At 57.5% G+C, this 18274-nt stretch overlaps 1 protein-coding gene across 1 annotated transcript; it reads right to left on the minus strand.

The window, feature by feature from the left end:
• Positions 1 to 755: 755 nt before the first annotated feature.
• Positions 756 to 15310, minus strand: PYGM (glycogen phosphorylase, muscle associated). Its single transcript, XM_084635554.1, has 20 exons — positions 14920 to 15310; positions 12241 to 12342; positions 12016 to 12094; positions 10984 to 11087; positions 10475 to 10606; positions 9730 to 9841; positions 9212 to 9294; positions 8441 to 8584; positions 8114 to 8206; positions 7825 to 7971; positions 7210 to 7373; positions 6393 to 6507; positions 5745 to 5846; positions 5474 to 5621; positions 4953 to 5011; positions 4708 to 4849; positions 3878 to 4085; positions 3224 to 3358; positions 2695 to 2761; positions 756 to 2277 (listed from the first exon to the last, which is right to left on the minus strand). The coding sequence occupies exons 1-20, from the start codon at positions 15160 to 15162 to the stop codon at positions 2125 to 2127; spliced, it is 2532 nt and encodes an 843-aa protein (XP_084491680.1). The 5' UTR covers positions 15163 to 15310; the 3' UTR covers positions 756 to 2124.
• Between the last annotated feature and the right edge of the window lie 2964 nt (positions 15311 to 18274).

An 18274-nucleotide genomic window follows, 5' to 3' on the forward strand; every position in this document is an offset into this window, starting at 1 on the left:
GGGGGGTGTCGGTGCCTGGCAGCTTGCTCACCCCTGAGTGGGGGGGGGGAGAGGAAAGAGGGGATAGTGCTGGGGGGGATGCTACTGGAGTTGTGATTTAAAAAAAAAAAAAAGAACAATCCTTTACATTCATGGTTCATAAAAATGTCACAAACCAAGAAACCCAGGAGTCCTGGCACCAAGCCCCCTCCCGAGAACTGGGGATAAAACCCAGGAGTCCTGGTACCCAGTCCTCTAACCCACTAGGACCCCATTCCCCTCCTGCCACTAGGAATCTCCTCTCCCACTGCAGGGTTGTTTGTATTGGGGGAGCTATTTTTAGCACCAATTCCCCCTCTCTGGGTGGTAATGAGCAGCTGCTGTGGCCTGGGGGGGGGAGGGGTTCACACACTCTTCCATCTCCTCTCTAGGCCCCCCCGTCACTCTCACTCACTCTTGTGAATGGCAGCTCTGGCAGGTGGGGCAGGGACTGGCCCAAGGTCAAGAGAAGGCTAGAGACAGTGCTGGAGATACAACCCACCAGCCTCCAGTGCCCTCATAGAGCTGGATAGAGCCCAGAAATCCTGGGTGCCAGCCCCCCTGCCCTAACCCACTAGCCCCCACTGCCCTCCCAGAGCTGGATAGAACCCAGGAGTCCTGCCTCTCAGGAGGCACCAGGCATGGATACGTGCAGGGTTGGGGCCAAGACTCCAGTTTCTGGGTAAGGTGGGGTGAGGGCGAGGACCACGAGGGGGGAAAAAAGCAACACAGCCAGAGAGTGTTGAGTGTCATCTTTATTGCTGGCTCACAGCCCCAGACCCTCCACAGCTGGGGAAAGCAGGGGGTAGAGCGGTATACCCCACAGCTCCTAGGACTCCCCACCCAGTGCGGGCAGTAGCTGGGACACACACATATAGGGCCATCATTAAAATTACCAACAAATCCCCAGACTGTTCCATTCCACCTGCCCCACATTAAGAGTTGAAAGTCATGGGGTATTTGTACAGGCTCCCTGCCATAAGTTAGAAAGGAAACCCTAAAAACAACAAACAAAAATGCCCCCTAAACGGCCAGCAAGTACATGGCAGGACACCTGGGTTCTATTGGCTGTGGGAGAGGAGTCTTATGGCCTAGGAAAAACAGTATGCATTGAGGTACAGCAATAGGGCTAGGGATATAACGCAGGAGTCCTGATTCTCTTTCCCTCTTTGGTCTAACTACTAGACCCTACTCCCCTCCCAGAGCTGGGAATAGAACCCAGGAGCCCTGACTCCCATACCCGCCGGCTTCCCCCAAACCAGGAAGAAAAAAACCACACACAACACTTCAAGTGGTAGCAATGAGCTATGTGGGGGTTAGTACTAGGCACTGATACCGCCCTGGGGTGAATGCGGAGCAGGGGGACGGATGTATGGACAGAGATATAAGCTGGGGGGCGGGTGGAGTGACTCTGTTTATTTTAAAAATCTCCAGTAGGTGGGGACTGATCCCCCAAATTTAAAACCACATCAGGGTAGCAGAGGCAGGGCACCCCACCCCAGATCATCACACGCAAAGCTGGGGGGTGGAGCAGGGTGCAAAAGTGGTGTGCTAGGAAGAGGGTCACAGTGCTGGGGGCCTGCGAAGGACAACTCCCATGCCTCCCCTCCCTCCCCTAGGGAACTGGCACATCTTCTGCCTCGTTAATAGATGGGGGACCATGGGATTTTAACCTACAGAATGGGTGTGCCCCAAAACATAGCTGGGTGTTCACCCACTAATGGGTTGGGTGGGGGTTTATAAAGGGGGGAATTTCTCACCCTTAAATAAATAGCATGTTATGGGGGGAGAGAGAGGGGGAAGTTAACTCCCAGCATCTCATTTCTCTGGGCTTCTTCATCCCCAAATTCCATGGAATGTGGGGGGAGGGACAGGAATCCAAATGTCCCTCTGCTTATCCTCAGCTAGGCAGAGGCAGGAGGAAGCGGCCAGTTCTCCCTGGGCAGGGTACAGGGGGGGATCCCCCACACAGAGAGTGGGGAAAGGTCCCCACACACCATGGGGGACAGGCTGAGCGTCTGGGGGAAGCCAGCGCAGTGTCTGTTTGCTGGCACCCAGTGGCGCTTGGTTGGTGATGGGGGCAAGGTCAGGCAGGCCTCAGAGGGGCTATTCACGGGGATCGTCAGGTGCAGGGATTTTGTGGCGGGTGGGCTCGACACCCCAGATCTCACGGGCGTACTGCGCAATGGTGCGGTCACTGGAGAACTTGCCCGAGGTGGCGATGTTTTTAATGACCTTCTTGGTCCATTCCTTGGTGTTCTGGGGAGAGAGAGGCAGGTCAGTAGCAATCACACATGGACTGCTGGAGGATTGGGCAAGGGAGGCCAGATGGGATGGCTGGATGAGTGTCAATGGGCGGGCCGGCTGTGCTTGGGGATGGATGGAGGGATGGTGTGTATGGGGGAATGGACGGCTAGATAGAGGAGTGCGTATAGATAGATGGGTGTCTGCAGATGATGGGTGGGCGTGAGGATGGAGGGATGGAGGGACAGGCAGACAGAGGAGGGGAGGGCACGGGGATGGATGGATAGGTAAAAGAACATGTACAGGATGCCCAGGAATAGAACCCTGGAGTCCTACCTGCCAGCCTTCCCAGGCCACTAACCCATTAGACCCCACTCCCCTCCTAGTGCTGGGTGCAGTACCCCAGGAAGGCCACTAGGGGTGCACACTCACCCTGTAGAGGGCGCTGACATTCTCCTGGCATTTGATGTAGGCTTCGTAATCCGCAAACACTTTGAACCTGGAGAGGGAGGGGAAGCAGGAGGGTGTCAGGCTGGGGGTCTTTGTGCATGCTGCCACCTGCTGCCCACAGCTCGGATCGACACCGGGAGCCTCTCCCAGGAACATAGCCAGCAGCAGACGCTCAAAGCTCTGGGGAAACCCTTCCCCCACTGCCTCAGCTCCCCCTCACTATGGGTGCACTCGTGGGAACAGAACCCAGGAGTCCTGGCTCCCAGCCCCACTTCCCATAACCCACTAAACCCCCCTCCCCTCCCAGAGCTGGGGATAGAGCCACTGTTTAATTTGTGCCAGGGCTGAGCCCCAGCACCTCTGGGCAAGTCACTTATGAAAGTAAAAAAATTGCTTGAGCCCCAGCCCCACTTTCATTACAAATTAAGCCCTGGATAGAGCCCCCTTCCTCCACCCCACACTAGGCATAGTTGCCTCTGTCCCTTATTCCTTCCCCCCAGTGCCCCCCCACCTGTCATTGTTCATCAGCATGTTGACAATGTCCTTGAAGAGCTCGGGCTGTTTGGGGGAGAAGAAGCCGCTGCTCAGCTGGTCCATCACCTGTCTGAGCTCAGGGATGCGGTCGTAATAGTCCTTGGCACAGTAGCTGGAGGGGAGGTGAAGGGGGCCAGGTTACCTCAGGATTATGGCTCCACCCCAGGCCAGCGTGGCCTCAGGGGCTCCCCCCAACCAGAAGCACCTAGCCTGGCCTCCCGCAGGAGACTCCCCAAGCTCCCTGCCCAACCTGGCTTCCTCACCAGTCCCCAAGAAGGACCCCAGCAGCATGGGGAAGGCAGGCTAAGGGAATGGGGGCAGGATCCCCACAGGAGGGCAGGCAAATGGCATGAGGAGCCCAGGTGGGGGGGAAAACTGGGAAGGGATCATAGCAGTAGGGGAGACAGGCAGTGTCGGGAGGGTCCTGGCAGCTGGTGATGGGTGCAAATCTGGCACTGGGTTAGGGGGCACCATGGGTAGGAGATCCAGGCAGCGGAGAAGATTCCGGCAGCTAGGCAGGGAGCGTGTAGAGAAGGTGGAGCAGGAATCCAGCGGCAGGGAAGGGGTCATAGGAAGGGGGACTGGCAGGGAGGTTCCCTGCATGAGGGAGGGGCAGTGGTCTGGCCCCCACCCTTTCCTGTCCATCTCTTCCACGTCTTCCACCCGCATGCCGAAGATGAAGAAGTTCTCCTCGCCCGCCTCCTCTGCCATCTCTACGTTGGCGCCGTCCATGGTGCCGATGGTCAGCGCCCCGTTCAGCATGAACTTCATGTTGCCGGTGCCCGAGGCCTCTGTGCCGGCTGTGGAGATCTGCTCGGACAGGTCGGCCGCCGGGACCACTGTGGGAGAGACGGGATCACCAGGCTGGGGTGGGAGGTCAGAGGTCGCCATGTGGGGCGAATGGGCCCATTTGCCTGATCCGGAGCAATTGGGGGGGGGTGAATGTAAGTAATGTGGGTCAGAAGCTGCCATGTGGGCTAGACCCAGCCCTGAACCAGGGTGGAAGGGATGGAGGTCAGAGGAGGCTGCAAGGGGCAGACAGCCCCATTGGCCTGATCTGGGGTGGAAGACAGGAGTACCAGAATGGGGGGAGGGGGCTGGGGAGCCATGCCCCCCCTTTTTTTACCAACCATTAGGGCGAGCAATGGGGGGTGAGGGGCACAAACAAGTGAGTGGGGGGGCATGGTCGGGGGGGGGCAGAGGCAGCGCAGGTGCAGGGCCTTGGGGGAAGCGGCGGTATGGGGGCGGGGCCTCAAGGAGAAGAGGCAGCATGTGGGGCGGAGCCACGCTTCGGGTGCCGATGGCCCCCCCACAACTTTTAGGGACCTTCTGCCGCTCCTGGTGGGAGAATAGTGGGGTCAGAAGTTGCTGTGTGGGGTAGACGGGCACTTAGCCTGATCTGGGGCAGTGGTGGCAGGTGTAGGGGAAGGATAGCAGGGTCAGAGGTCACAGCCTCCCTACCCTTCTCAGCCAGGGAGACGCGGTAGTTCTCCAAGAAGATCATCTTGAGGCGGTCGCCGATGACGGGGTCGTTGTTGATGACGTCCCCGATGGCCGTGACCAGCTTAATGATCATCTTGGCCATGTGGTAGCCAGGGGCAGCCTGCGGGGGGACGGAGACTGAGGCTGCCGCTTAACACCCACCCTCGCCTCCCACCAGGGGACAGCAGCACCAAGAGGGGTGGGCCTTGGCCCCCAGATCTCACCTTGCCGCCGATCATGACAGTGCGTGGCACAAAATACTGGTTGGGCTCCTTCTTGATCCCTGCAGGGGGATGGGGAGAGACGCAGGGTTAGGGCCAGTGCGCCAGGGCCAGCAGCCGGCCAGTTCCTGGGCCCCCGGCGAGTGCAGCTGGCCTGGAGGTTGGCCTCATAGCTGGGAAGAGTCAGCAGACCGGCTCTGAAGGCCAGCAGCAGTGCAGCAGCTGCTCAAAGCCTTTGTCACTGACAGTGACAGCCCCTGCCTTGCCCTGGCTCTGCCCCCGCCCTGCCCCATTCCAGATGACCCAGTCCTGACCCTAGGCTCCAATTCCTGGTTACCGACTCCTGCTGCAGCCCCTGGGTCTGACTCCTGTTCCAACTCTAGGTATGGCTGCCCATGTCCTGGTCACTGACAGCACCACTGAAGAGGTGAGTGGATACTAGTGGTTAGAGCAGGGGGGCTGGCAGTCAGGACACCTGGGTTCTCCCCCTAGCTTTGGCATGTGGTTGGGGGGTCAGCACTCACGGTTGTAGAGGGTGATGACGTGGAGGCAGTTGAGCAGCTGCCTCTTGTACTCATGGATCCTTTTCACCTGCACGTCGAAGAGGGAGTTCGGGTTGATCTTCACCTTGTACTCCTCCTCCAGATAGGCAGCAAACTTCAGCTTGTTCTCCTGGCATGGGAGAGCAGAGATGGGAACCTAGGCCTTGCATCCCATCCCCTGCCCTGGGGCCAGATCACAGCCAGCGCCCCCTAGAGGGAAGATGCACCAGGTGCCATTTCCACACCCTGGTACCTGTTTAATTTTGGCGACGTCCCGGATAAATCCCTCATCGTCCACGAAGGCCAGAAGCTTTTTCAGATGGTCGAGGTCAGAAATGTATTCCTCCCCGATACGCTGGGGAGAGAGGAGGGTCAGAGTAGGCAGGCACCCCTTGCTCTGCCCTTCCAGGGGCAAGGCAGAGGAGAGGGGTTTAACTTATGAATGCCCCCCCATCCCAGCATGGCAGTCTGCCCCGCAACACCTGTCTGTATCTAGCATCCCCCACCCCATAGAGCCCCCATCCCTGCATGGCAGCCTGTCCCCCAACATCTGTCTGTATCTAGCATCCCCCACCCCATAGAGCCCCCATCCCTGCATGGCAGCCTGTCCCCCAATGCCTGCCTATATATAGCATCCCCCCACCCCATAGAGCCCCCCCATCTCAGAATGGTCATCCCCCCATGACTATGTATAGCATCCCCCCCACTCCACAGTGCCCCCAACTCTCCCCTCCCTGTCTGAATCACAATCACTGAATGGTGCCCCCCAAAGATCCTGCAGTTGTCTGTCTGCCTTGTGCATCCTCCAAACTCCCCCTCCCGCTGCTTCCCCTCCCTGCATATCACCACCCAAGATCCTTCCCCCCAGGAACCTCACAGGCCCCCCACTCCCTGCACTCACCTCGGCAATGACCTCAGCCAGCCCTGGGTTGCACAGAACCAGCCAGCGCCGAGGTGTGATCCCATTGGTTTTGTTCTGGAATTTGTGTGGCTCAAGCTCATAGAAATCCTTGAAACTGGAGTGGGAAGAGAAGGGGAATGAAACAGGAAAGAAATGAATGAGAGGACCAAGAAGGGAAAGAATCAAAGAAGGACCAAAAACAAACTAGAGGGCAAAAAAGGGCAAAGGAGTGGGAAGAGAAAGGATGAATGTGTGAGAGAATAAATGCAAGAATCGATGAGAGAAAAAAGAAGGGAATGAAAGCATCAAGAGAAGAGTGAATGAATCAGGGGAAATGAAGGGAAGAGAACCAAAGAGGAAAGAAGAGACTAAAAGAACAAAAAGGGAAGTGAATTAGGAAAAAATGAGGTCTGAGAAACAAACAGAAAAAGAGGGAAAAGAATTAACTAAACAGGAAAAATACAAAGGGTCAAAAGTGGAGAAAAAGAAATAAGGGAACGAACAGAAAAAGAAGGACAAAAAGAATGAAATATATAGGAAAACAGGAACAGAACAGAAAGAAGCGAATGAATGAAAACAAAAAAGATACAATGAAATAGGAAGAAACAAGAGAAGAGAAAGATAAAGGAATAAAGAGAATGAATGAAAAAGGGAAAGAGGAAAAATAAAAGGAAAGAGAGAAGAGGGGGAAAAAGGGGGGAAAATGAAATGGGAAAAAACGCAGGATGGAAAAGAGAACCGAGTGGATGAAAGAGGAAAGGAATGAAAGTAGCAGGGGAGTGAGGGGGAAGAGCATGGCAAGGGGTGGGGCACATACATAGTCTTCTTGAGGATGTCGGAGTGGATGCGGGCGACCCCGTTGATGACATGGGAGCCCACGATGCACAGGTGCGCCATGTTGATCCTCTTGATGCTGCCCTCCTCCACTAAGGACATGCGCCGCAGTCGGTCCAAGTCCCCGGGGTACATGGCATTGACTCTCTGGGGGGGAGGGAACAGCAGAATCCAGATGGAGCAGGTACCCCCAGGGAGAGGCTCCGCAACCGAGCCCCCCTAGGAGGAAAATGGGGGGTCCCCCACTGTCCTAGCCCCAGGACACTCATCCCTGCAGCACCCACCCTGCCCCCCAGTAGGAGCCAATCCCAAATGCCCATGGTTCCCTCTTAAAACATACACCCCAAATTTGGTTCCCTACCCCCTCCACAGCTTCACCCCGGCAAGAGCACATGCAAATCAGCTACAGAGCCAGGGAAAGACCCCGGAGTCCTGACAGCACCCCGCAGCTTTAAACCACTATACCCCACTCCCCTCCCAGAGCTGGGGACAGAACCCAGGAGTCCTAGACTAACACATTTCAGTTCCTGCCACCTATGGAGGGAAAAGGGACTTCTCCACTGGATTAACCCCCGCCCATCCTCGGGGAGGAGCTTACATCAAGGAATCTCTGGTTAATTTCATAGATGATCTCCAGGTGCCGGGGCAGGAGGGTTTCCAAAAGATGGACAGGCCAGCGCTCCAGGGCCTCAGGCAGTACTGTGTGGTTGGTGTAGGCGCAGGTCCGCACCGTGATGTCCCAGGCCTGGGAGAGAGACAGCACATGAGGATCCCCAGCCCAGCACGGAGATGCAGCAACTTCTGGGGTGGGACATGGGGGCTGTTCAACAGAACAACAACGACACCCATTCCCCATAGCACAGAGCCCCCAACGTCACCCCCCTTACCTTGTCCCAGTCCAGTTTCTCAATATCAACCAGCACCCTCATGAGCTCAGGGATGGCCAGGGAGGGGTGAGTGTCGTTCAGCTGGATAGCAACCTACAGGAGAGGGGCAGAACTCAGACCACCAATGACAGAGGATGCATGAGCTTATCCGTGAGAGGCCAGGGCTGGAGAAGCTGGCAGCTCCTGCACCACAGCCAGCGCTCCTGCCCCATTCCCCACAGCACCCCCTGCTGGGCAAGGCCAAAGCTGTAGTAGCTGAGAGCTCCCTGCACAGCCAGCTCTCCTGCCTTGCTCCCTACAATGCCCCCTGCTGGCACAGGCCAGTACCTTGTCAGGGAAGGCATCAAAGGAGGTGCGGACGGGGTCCCGGCTGCCGAATTTCGAGGATTTGAAGCGGCGGATGATGTCCTGCAGGGTGGCCGCCACCACAAAGTACTCCTGCTTCAGACGCAGCTCCTTGCCCTCGAAGAACTGCAGGGAGGAGGGGCAGGTGAGGATGGAGGCATCCACCAACCCACTCCAGGCCTGTACAGTCCCAACCACAGAATGGACCAGTGGCTTCAGATGCAGCATGGGCTCTCTGCAGACCCTGCTCACAGCATAGGGAAAGTAGTGGCAGACCTGGGAATGTAACCCAGGAGTCCTGGCTACCCAGCTCCTAACCAGTAACCACCACATCCCCCTCCCCTCCCAGAGTCCTGGAGTCCTGACTCCCAGCCTTGATGTCCCCTCCCAGGAGTCCTGACTCCCAGCCTCCCCAAGCAGTAGACAGGGGGTGTCTCACTCTCCCACCTAGGCTCCCAGGTGGCTGCAGAGACCTTGAAGGGGGTAACATTTGGGACACATCACAGAGGCAGGGATCTGGGGGCAGAGGGAAATCCCAGTTTTGCCCAAAGGTGAACCTTCCTGGCTAGTGAGATTTAGACCCACCTGACCCCCTGGGCCCTATCCCTGCTGCCGGACCAGGGGGCTGGGTGTAGAAGCAGAACACCCCCCCTCCCCTGCAGTGTATAATCCACACCCCAGGTGTGACAGGTTCCCCCCAGGAAACCCTGCAGTGGATGCAGGGGGCACTGGAGTGGGAGACAGACTACTCACGTTGTCATTGGGGTACAGCACCCGAGAAATATTCTCGGCCAAGTTCCTGTCCAGCACAGCTTGGATGTAACCACCAACGTTAACTGAGGCAGAGAGAGAGAGAGAGAATGGGGCCTTAGTTCACACAGGGATCCCTTGCCTGGTGCTGAGGTGCAGCCACCTCTGGGGTGGGGGCTTTTTATACAGGGATCTCACCCAGTGATGAGGTGCAGCCACCTCTGGGTGGGGCCCAGGGGCTTTTTGTATAGGGATCCTTTACCCAGCAGCTCTGGAGCTGGCTCCAGAGAGGGGCATGGGAGGGTCCGTTTATACAGGGATCCTTAATGGTGGGGCATTTGGGTCAGCAGCACTGACGGGGCGGGGAGGTTGCCTCCTACTGAGCCACCGCCCCCGGTTTTCGGTAGCTGTCTCCCAGCCCTGCTCAGCAGAGGGGGTCTGATGCCTGGCCCTTGGCTGCTGCGATGAATCCAGCAGAGACACAGACCCTTGCCCAGCCTGAGGGCCCCCCCTTCACTCACAGTCCTTAAGGTTGAACTCGTTGGGGGCCCGGGCGGACCAGAGGCGCATGGTGTTGACAGTGTTGTTGCGGTAACCAGGTATGGGTGTATCGTAGGGAAGAGCCAGGATCACCTGCCAAAGGACACCAGGGTTAGGACCAGCCATGGCACTCCGGTGAGCACAAAGAGCAGAGAGCCCAACCCAGCCTCTCCCAGCAGGCCATTTGACCTCACATCCCATAATACCTTCCACTCCCCCTTTTTATGGGTGGGGAAACAAAAGAACAAACAGGGGAACTGAATTCCCCAGTGAATCAGGGAGAGGACCCAGGCGTCCTGGCTCCCTGCATATGTACCCCCAGAATGCCGAGCATGATGATGCACTCGTGCAATGGACCTGTGCTTCTGGGCAATTGCACATGCATGGAGGCACTTGTGCAAAGGTACATGTGAGCACGCTCAGGCCCCCGGTGCACAGGGAGCTCACACTTGCATGGAAATGCCCACTTGTGTGCTTGCAAATGCACACACTCAGGCATACCTGCACACTCGCACTACCATGTGCAAAGGCCTGTGAATGCACCTCTCTCCCCATGTATACGGCTTGTGCACCAACAGCCCTGCATGTGAACAGACACTCACGCACAATCACCATTCACTTGTGCAGGGGTACATGCATGGCTGCCAGGCCCTCACGTACAGATACACTCACACCCTCTCTTGTGCAAATGCACACTCACGCCTCACCCAGGCCTCCCAGACTCACCTGCGTGTCGACCCACTTGGTGCCATCAGGCCCGTGGTCCACGTGCCCATAGAAGTGCACTGGGATCATGTACTCAGGCCGGGCCTTCTCCCAGGGGTTGCCATAGCGCAGCCAATCATCAGCCTCCTCCACCTGCAGAGGGAGGGCAGGAGGAGGAGGGGTTAGTGTCATCCTGCTTCCCCCCACCCCCAGGGGTCCCTTCACACACACACACACCCAGGGCATCCCACCTACCCAACACCCCATCTCCTGCTGCGATCACCTGTGCCCCGCAGCACCTGCTGCCTCCCCACCCAGGGCACCCCACACAGGCCCCTGGGCAACTTCCCTGCTGGGCCTCTCCTACTTCAAACTGGGGGCAACTTGTGGGCCACTCCTACCCTACACTGCCCCCCCCAGACACACATCCAGCCCCCCAACACACATCCCATCCCCCCAGTGCCCTCCCTGCTCCCCTGGGGGAAAGGAGCCCCCTCCCCAGCCCCCGCACCATGGGGGGTGTGACCCACCTGCCAGCCCCCAGAGATCTTCTGGTTGAAGATGCCAAACTCATAGCGGATGCCATAGCCGTAGGCGGCCAGTCCCAGGGTGGCCATGGAGTCCAGGAAACAGGCTGAGGGGGAAAAGGGGGGCAGGGGTTGGGCATTACAGCCAGATCAAGGGAAAAGAGGGGGGTAGCACAGTAACAGCCAGACCAGGAGGGCAGGAAAATGGATAGGGATGGGGGGCAGGTAGAGGAGATGTGGAAGAGGGAAGGGGGATAGGCAGTGGGGTCACAGTGATGGGGTGGGAAATGGAGGACGGGGCAGGAGTGGAATGACTGTGATGCAGGTGGGCAAGGGGTCAGGCAGTGGGGTTACAGTGCAGAAGGTGGGGGAGGGAGACAGGCAGTAGGATGACAATGGTGGGGGTGGGGGTGGGTGCAGATGCTGAATAGGGCCCCTGGATTCCTTTCTTCCTTGACTGTTGGGCAGAGCTGTGGTTCTGGGTGGGCAGTGTCAGGGGACAGTGTCTGGAAGGCTGGGTGTGTGTCTGGGTGGGCTGTGTCAGGGGTTGTTAGGTCTTGGAGGAGCCGGGGGGGCAGTGTCAGGGGGCTGGGTGTGTGTCTGTAAGGGGCAGTGTCGGTGATTATCAACTCGGGGGGGGCTGGGTGTGTGTCTGTGAGGGGGCAGTGTCAGGAGTTATGTCATGTTGGGGGGGGGGGGGTCAGTGTAAGACCGGGTATGTGTCGGGGGCAGTGTTGGGGGCCTGGGTGTGTGTCTGTGAGGGGGCAGTGTTGGAGGTTGTTATGTCTGGAGGCAGTGTTGGGGGGCCATGTGTGTGTCTGGGGGGGGAGGGTTGGGGGGCTGGGTGTATGTTGGAGGTTATGTCTGGGGGGAGTGTTGCGATGCTGGATGTGTGTCTGGGGGCAGGGGCTGGAGTGTCAGAGGTTGTTTTGTCTGGGGGGAGTGTCAGGGGGCTGGGTGTGTGTTGGGGAGGCACTCCTGGCCTTGGGCACAAGGGCCGTTGAGCTCCATGGCTGCCAAGCTGGCTCCCCTCACCTGCTAGGCGCCCCAAGCCCCCGTTCCCCAGCCCAGCGTCCTCCTCGATCTCCTGCAGTTCCTCCATGTCCAGGCCCAGCTGTGGGGGGAGGAAAAAGGAGGTGTTAGGGGACAGCAGCTGGCTCCCTTTTGTCCATCCCCTCCCCGCACTTCCCTGGCACTGCCTCTCCCAGCTCCACCCCCTCTCCTCCCCCACCTGCCCCCAGCCGGCCGGCACTGGGGTACCTGGTAGATGGCCTCGTCGCAGGCGTTCTGCAGCCCCAGGTTCACCATGGTGTTCTGCAGGGTGCGGCCCATGTAGAACTCCAGCGACAGGTAATAGATGCGCTGCAGAGAGAGGGGGCAGAGATGGAGCGGGGGAGGGTTGGGGAGCCAGTCAGCCCCACCCCCAGGAAACAGGCCCAATGCCCCGTTCTCTGGCCCACTAAGTACACTAGTCCCCCACCCTGGGGCTGGACTGGAGTCAGCATCCCCTAGAGGAGAAACGCTCCATATCCCATTTGCCACCCTACTTGGGCAGGACACTTTATGGGGGACAGGTGCGGGGGGGAGTGTGTGCATGTGGCTGGCTGCTGGGGCCCATAGATCAAGCCCCTGCTGCTGAATACAGCAGGCCATTCAAAGGCGCTCATTGCCCAGCTAACCTTTGGGGGAGGGCAGGTGGGCATCAGCCGTGCTGTCAGCCGTCTCAGGTATGCAGTCGCTGCCCCTATCCAGTGTCCCAGCCCCGCCCCCGCGCCCCAGTCCCCCACCCCATGGGCTGACACAGGCTCTTTCCCAGATTAAATGGCAAAAGTCAACAGCAAATGTCACGCTCGGCTAAATTTAACCAGACTGTGCCCCCGCCCAGGATGCTGAGATAGGATCAAAACCAGGGGTCTTGAGAGCTGGGATTCCTCCCACACCCCCAATTACCTGTCACTTCTGGTGAGAGGCCCCGTGTACCACCGCCTGCGAGCCAGCCAGCCAGTCCCCCTGCCCTGGTGCTGGATCACAGCCAGCGCCCCCTAGAGGGGAAAGGCCCTGTTTCCTATTGCCTGCTTCCTTCAAACGTGGCCCCCACCAAACCTACTACCCTCTAACCCTATACCTCTCCCCCAGCCCTAGCTCCCCCCTTGCAGGTCCCCCCCATCTCCCAGCATGCCGGGTGGCACCACCAATTCTTCATATCTGTACCTACTTGCTCAAACATCCAGTTACTGCTACCTTTGCCACCCCCACGCCCCTGAACAGGAAGGGGATTAATGGCCTGCAATCCCCTAGTACTGCCCCATCCTCCACTGTGATTCCCCAGCCCAGCTGCTCAGCCCCCAGTGCAGGTCTCTGAGAGGCAGTTTGTGCTGATTCCTTGGCTCACACACACCCAGGACTTGGGGGCTAGCCAGGGATTGGGGGAGGGCGGCCAGGAGGGGTGAACCACGGCCAAAGCGCTCTCAGAGAGGCTTGGGGGCCCGGGGAGGGAAAGAACAAGGGGTGATGGGACAGGAGGACACTGTGGGAGAGCGGCGGAGATAAATGGGGGACAGAAAACCTTGGGGGAGCAAAGGGCTTGAGGGTGATGTGGGGGGAGAGGGGAAGGGCAGGGGCAGCAGAGGGAGTGGGGGAAGGGTAGCAGCAGAGGCGGCTGGGGGAGGGCAAGTGGGTCTGCGGGTCCCGCCTGGGTCTCTGGAGGAACCGCCCCACGAGTTAACACACACACACCCCCGCCAACTTCTGGGGGGCGGGGGGGAACCAGGCTCAGATGGTGACAACGGTGCACCCTCCCCCAGCCCTCCTCACCCGCTAGCCAGAGTGGGCCCCAAGCACACTGTCCCCGTGGCAGGCTGGCCCAGTGGATAGGACACTAGCCTGGGACTGGGGATGCTCAGGTGAGAGGGGCAGGACCCATCCCTGCCCCCGGGGAGGAAGCCTACTGGCTCTGCTTAGTTCCCACTGACCCCCACAACCAGCCAGGGGCGCTGTCCTGTGAATTACCAGACATGGGGCTGCATGGGCCTGACGGGGGTCAGGGAAGGAAAGTAGTGGTCTGGATGGGGCCATGGGTCTGATCCCAAGCCCTTCAGTGCCAATAGCCCAGGTTTTACTCCCTGAGCTGAAGGGTCTGAGGCAGCTGGTGGCAGTAGTCCAGCTGGTATTTATACCCTCTGTGGAGCACACGCCAAGCCAACCTGGCTGGGGGGCGGGGGTGGAGAATCCCAGCACTGGAGTCTGGCTCCCAGGTGTCAGGAGCAGGCTAGAGCTTAGCTCACATATGGGAGGGAGGTTTTGGTTTGTGAGCCATCCACTGCCCACTTCCCCATCCTCCTAGAACAAGGGGCCTGTCCAACAACCACACACCCCCAGCCCCACTATTCCCAGCAGCAGCTCTGACCAACCCTGGTAGCCCCTCTGCTGTCTGCTCCCCCTGCCCCAGACATGCCCTGCCCCAATGTCCTGCAACTTTGTCCCTTCCCCTGCCTCGCTGCCCTTTTCCCGGTGGTCCCGCTGGCTGCAGCCCCTGCCCAGGTACCCCCCTTCTCCCGACCCTTCTGGACCTCTCCCGCCTGATCCTTTGCCCCTCGCATTCCCTGCCCCAGGGAATCTCTCACGTAGCGCTGCTGCTGTGCCCAGATCCTTCTCCCGCTCCCTGGCGGCCCCCCTCCCCCGTACCCCATTGCCCTTCCCCTGGCTCAGCTGTTGGGTGTTATCCCTCCCTGCCCCTGTACGCCCTGGAGCACGCCCACCTCCCCAACACACAGCCAGCCGGTACCCCCTTCTCCAGAGTACCCCAGCGCACTCTCCCCTAGCCCTGCACACCCCCCCCAGCACCCCCTCTCCACTGCGCCCATGGGCATCCCCCCGCCCCGCCCCGCCGTACCCGTTCTCAGGGCGCCCCTCTCTACCAACGCGCCCCCGTGCGCTCACCTTGGGGTCCTTCTCGTAGTAGTACTGCTGGGTGCGGATCCACCTGCCCACCAGGTGGTCGCGCACCGTGTGCGCCAGGGCGAAGTAGTAGTCCCGGGGGGTGGCCACGTTCCGGTCCTTCACCAGCGTGAAGTGCAGGTGCCGGTTGAAGTTCTTCTTGAGGTCGGCGACATTCTCCACCCCAGCCAGGCCCCGCACGCTAATCTGCTTCCTTTTCTCATAATCCGACAGCGGCCGAGACATCCTGCAGCCTCCGGCGGGGCCCTGGCTGGCCTGTGCGGTGGGGGGGGGCTTGCACGCGGCGGGACACAGGCCCTGGCACTGCGGCACCGGGAGCGACACCAAGGAGCCTGGACCTCTGCTCTGCCCAGCCCGCTCGCTGCAGCACTGCGCCTTAAACCCCGCCCCTCATGTATTATTAACCCCACCAGATTGGTACATTATTCATGAGCCCCTCCTCCAGGCCGGGAGGGCGGGGGAGGCCCTCGCCCCGCCTCCCGGCTCATGAGGCTCCGCCCCTTGGTTTATCAATTATTCATCTGATCCCGCCCACACCTCTCTGGGAATCTCCCTTCGCTAGGGGCCCTCTTGGCTGAGGAGTTGTAGGGGTGAAAACAACAGCGGGCAGAGCCTGTGCTAGGCTTAAGCAGACTAAGCAATTGCTTAGGGCCCTGAGGAGCAGCTGAGCGGCCCCTATTAATGATTAGTATGGGGGGGAGAGAGAGAAATAGTCCTGCTTTTGGCCCCTGATTGAGTTAGCACCGGCACTGACAGAGGGGGTTAATCACAAGGGTAGGAAGTGCTGATAAAGGGCTTCTGCTATTGTCATTACATGGACTAATAAAACATTAAAGCACTGCTTTATCCAATCTCTCCAGCCCCCGCCTCATCTGTCTATCTGTGAAACCCTCCCTCTCTATAGCCATCTCCATACTCATCCTCTAGCCATCCCACCTTCCCTCCCAGAACAGGCCTCTCTAGCTACATATACAACCATCTATGTATTCATCCCCATACACAACCCCAATCTATCTCTCCGTCCCCCACCCCCTTGGCATCTGAGCATATGCTACACTGCATTATAAAACTGGCTTTGTGGATCCAGTGTTTCCAACCCTGCAAAATTACAGGGTTTAGACCGGAGTCACAGAAGAATTCGGGTGCTGACCCACCTCCGAGCAGGCCCACAACCCAGGTCCTGCTTGGTTGCTGACCAAAATCTGACTGATTTTTGTGTAGATGGAAGCCGGCCTTCGGTTCAAACCTCAGCCCAGAGTGAGAGTGTAGTGGCAATATACATACTCTAAGTCACTTCTTTGCTCGTGGTGGCTGGGATATTAATTTTTACTGTTGTGTAATGATTTTCAAATGAATTAGCAGTCAAGACAATGAAAATTAGTGGGTAAGAACGACAGAGTAATTCAGTTAGCAGAAGGCAATGGAATAGGAAGAAGGCAGGCTGAGAATGTTATGGAGAAATTAGAATAATAATAGAAGGGAATGAATGGAAAGAATCATAAAGCAATAAGATGTAATTAGACTAGGATGCAATTAGATTAAGAATGGAGTCAAATAAATGATAGAGAAGAATCCCACATAGCCAAATCACTGGCAGTCTCAAAACATTGTGTGTCCTAGACACTCAGACACTATGGGGTGACTTGAGGTTTTTATTACTGTATAACTATTATTAATCTATTTGTTGTTGGCTCTAGTTTTTATATATATATATATATATATAAATGACTTGATTAGGGGACTTTGTTCCAGTGGTTACAGAAGGAGGGAACTAAGAGCCAGGCCTGCTGAGTTCTATTTCCAGCTCTGGAAGGAGAGTGTGTGGGGGAGGAGTGGGGGGTGTCGTCTAGTGGGTTAGAGCAGAGAATGCTGGGAAGCAGGGTGCCTGGGTTCTCTCCCTGGCCTACCAAGTACACCCTGCATGACCCTCCACTTCCCTTCTCTGTGCCCTAGTTTTTCTATTGCCAAAATGTTCAAACCCCAGGAAAGGGCCCCCCCGCCCTGTGTGCTGAGTACGAATTGTCTCCATGTCACAGCACCATGCACGCAAACTACTGACACTGGGGGCAGGAGGAGATTACAGGAAGGGTGCCTGCCTGGTCACTTGGGGTATGTCTACACTGCTGCAGGCAGCAACCGGCCCAGTCTGGACCAACAGGCTTGTGCTAGTGCGCACAGAAAATAGTCATGTGAACATTGCAGCTTGGGCAGCAGCTCAGGCCTTGCTGGATCAGAGCTCAGGTGGCTAGCACAAGTCTCCGCTGCAGTTGCAATAGCCACCTCACTATTTTTAGTGTGTGAGCTTGACCTCCACTATTGCGAGTCTGGCTGGGTTGGGCCGCTCAGTCCCCACTACACAGGAGCCAGGCTCTTCGACAGGACTAATCTAATTGCCTTCTATGACAAGATAACTGGCTCTGTGGATGAGGGGAAAGCAGTGAATGTGTTATTCCTGGACTTTAGCAAAGCTTTTGATACGGTTTCACACAGTATTCTTGCCAGCAAGTTAAAGTAGTATGGACTGGATGAATGGACTATAAGGTGGATAGAAAGCTGGCTAGAGCATTGGGCTCAACGGGTAGTGATCAATGGCTCCATGTCTAGTTGGCAGCCGGTATCAAGCAGAGTGCCCCAAGGGTCAGACCTGGGGCCACTTTTGTTCAATATCTTCATTAACGATCTGGAGGATGGCATGGATTGCACCCTCAGCAAGTTTGCAGATGACACTAAGCTGGGAGGAATGGTAGATACGCTGGAAGGTAGGGATAGGATACAGAGGGACCTAGACAAATTAGAAGATTGGGCCAAAAGAAATCTGATGAGGTTCAACAAGGACAAGTGCAGAGTCCTGCACTTAGGATGGAAGAATCCCATGCACTGCTACAGACTAGGGACCGAATGGCTCGGCAGCAGTTCTGCAGAAAAGGACCTAGGGGTTACAGTGGACGAGAAGCTGGATATGAGTCAACAGTGTGCCCTTGTTGCCAAGAAGGCCAATGGCATTTTGGGCTGTATAATAAGGGGCATTGCCAGCAGATCGAGGGACGTGATCGTTCCCCTCTATTTAGCACTGGTGAGGCCTCATCTGGAGTACCGTGTACAGTTTTGGGCCCTACACTACAAGAAGGATGTGGAAAAATTGGAAAGAGTCCAGCGGAGGGCAACAAAAATGATTAGGGGGCTGAAGTACATGCCTTATGACGAGAGGCTGAGGGAACTGGGATTGTTTAGTCTGCGGAACAGAAGAATGAGGGGGGATTTGACAGCTGCTTTCAACTACCTGAAAGGGGGTTCCAAAGAGGATGGATCTAGACTGTTCTCAGTGGTACCAGATGAC

This window comes from Lepidochelys olivacea (assembly GCF_965140295.1).
Source record: "Lepidochelys olivacea isolate rLepOli2 genome assembly, chromosome: 7".
NCBI lineage: Eukaryota > Metazoa > Chordata > Testudines > Cheloniidae > Lepidochelys > Lepidochelys olivacea.

Excerpts from the sequence above, each read along its gene's own strand:
- PYGM (XM_084635554.1), bottom strand. The coding sequence starts at position 15,162 with ATGTCTCGGCCGCTGTCGGATTATGAGAAAAGGAAGCAGATTAGCGTG. Across the intron at positions 9,295-9,729 it reads CGAGTTCAACCTTAAGGACT|TTAACGTTGGTGGTTACATC; the intron begins GTGAGTGAAGGG and ends TCTCTGCCTCAG. Across the intron at positions 2,278-2,694 it reads ATGTCAGCGCCCTCTACAGG|AACACCAAGGAATGGACCAA; the intron begins GTGAGTGTGCAC and ends CTCTCTCCCCAG.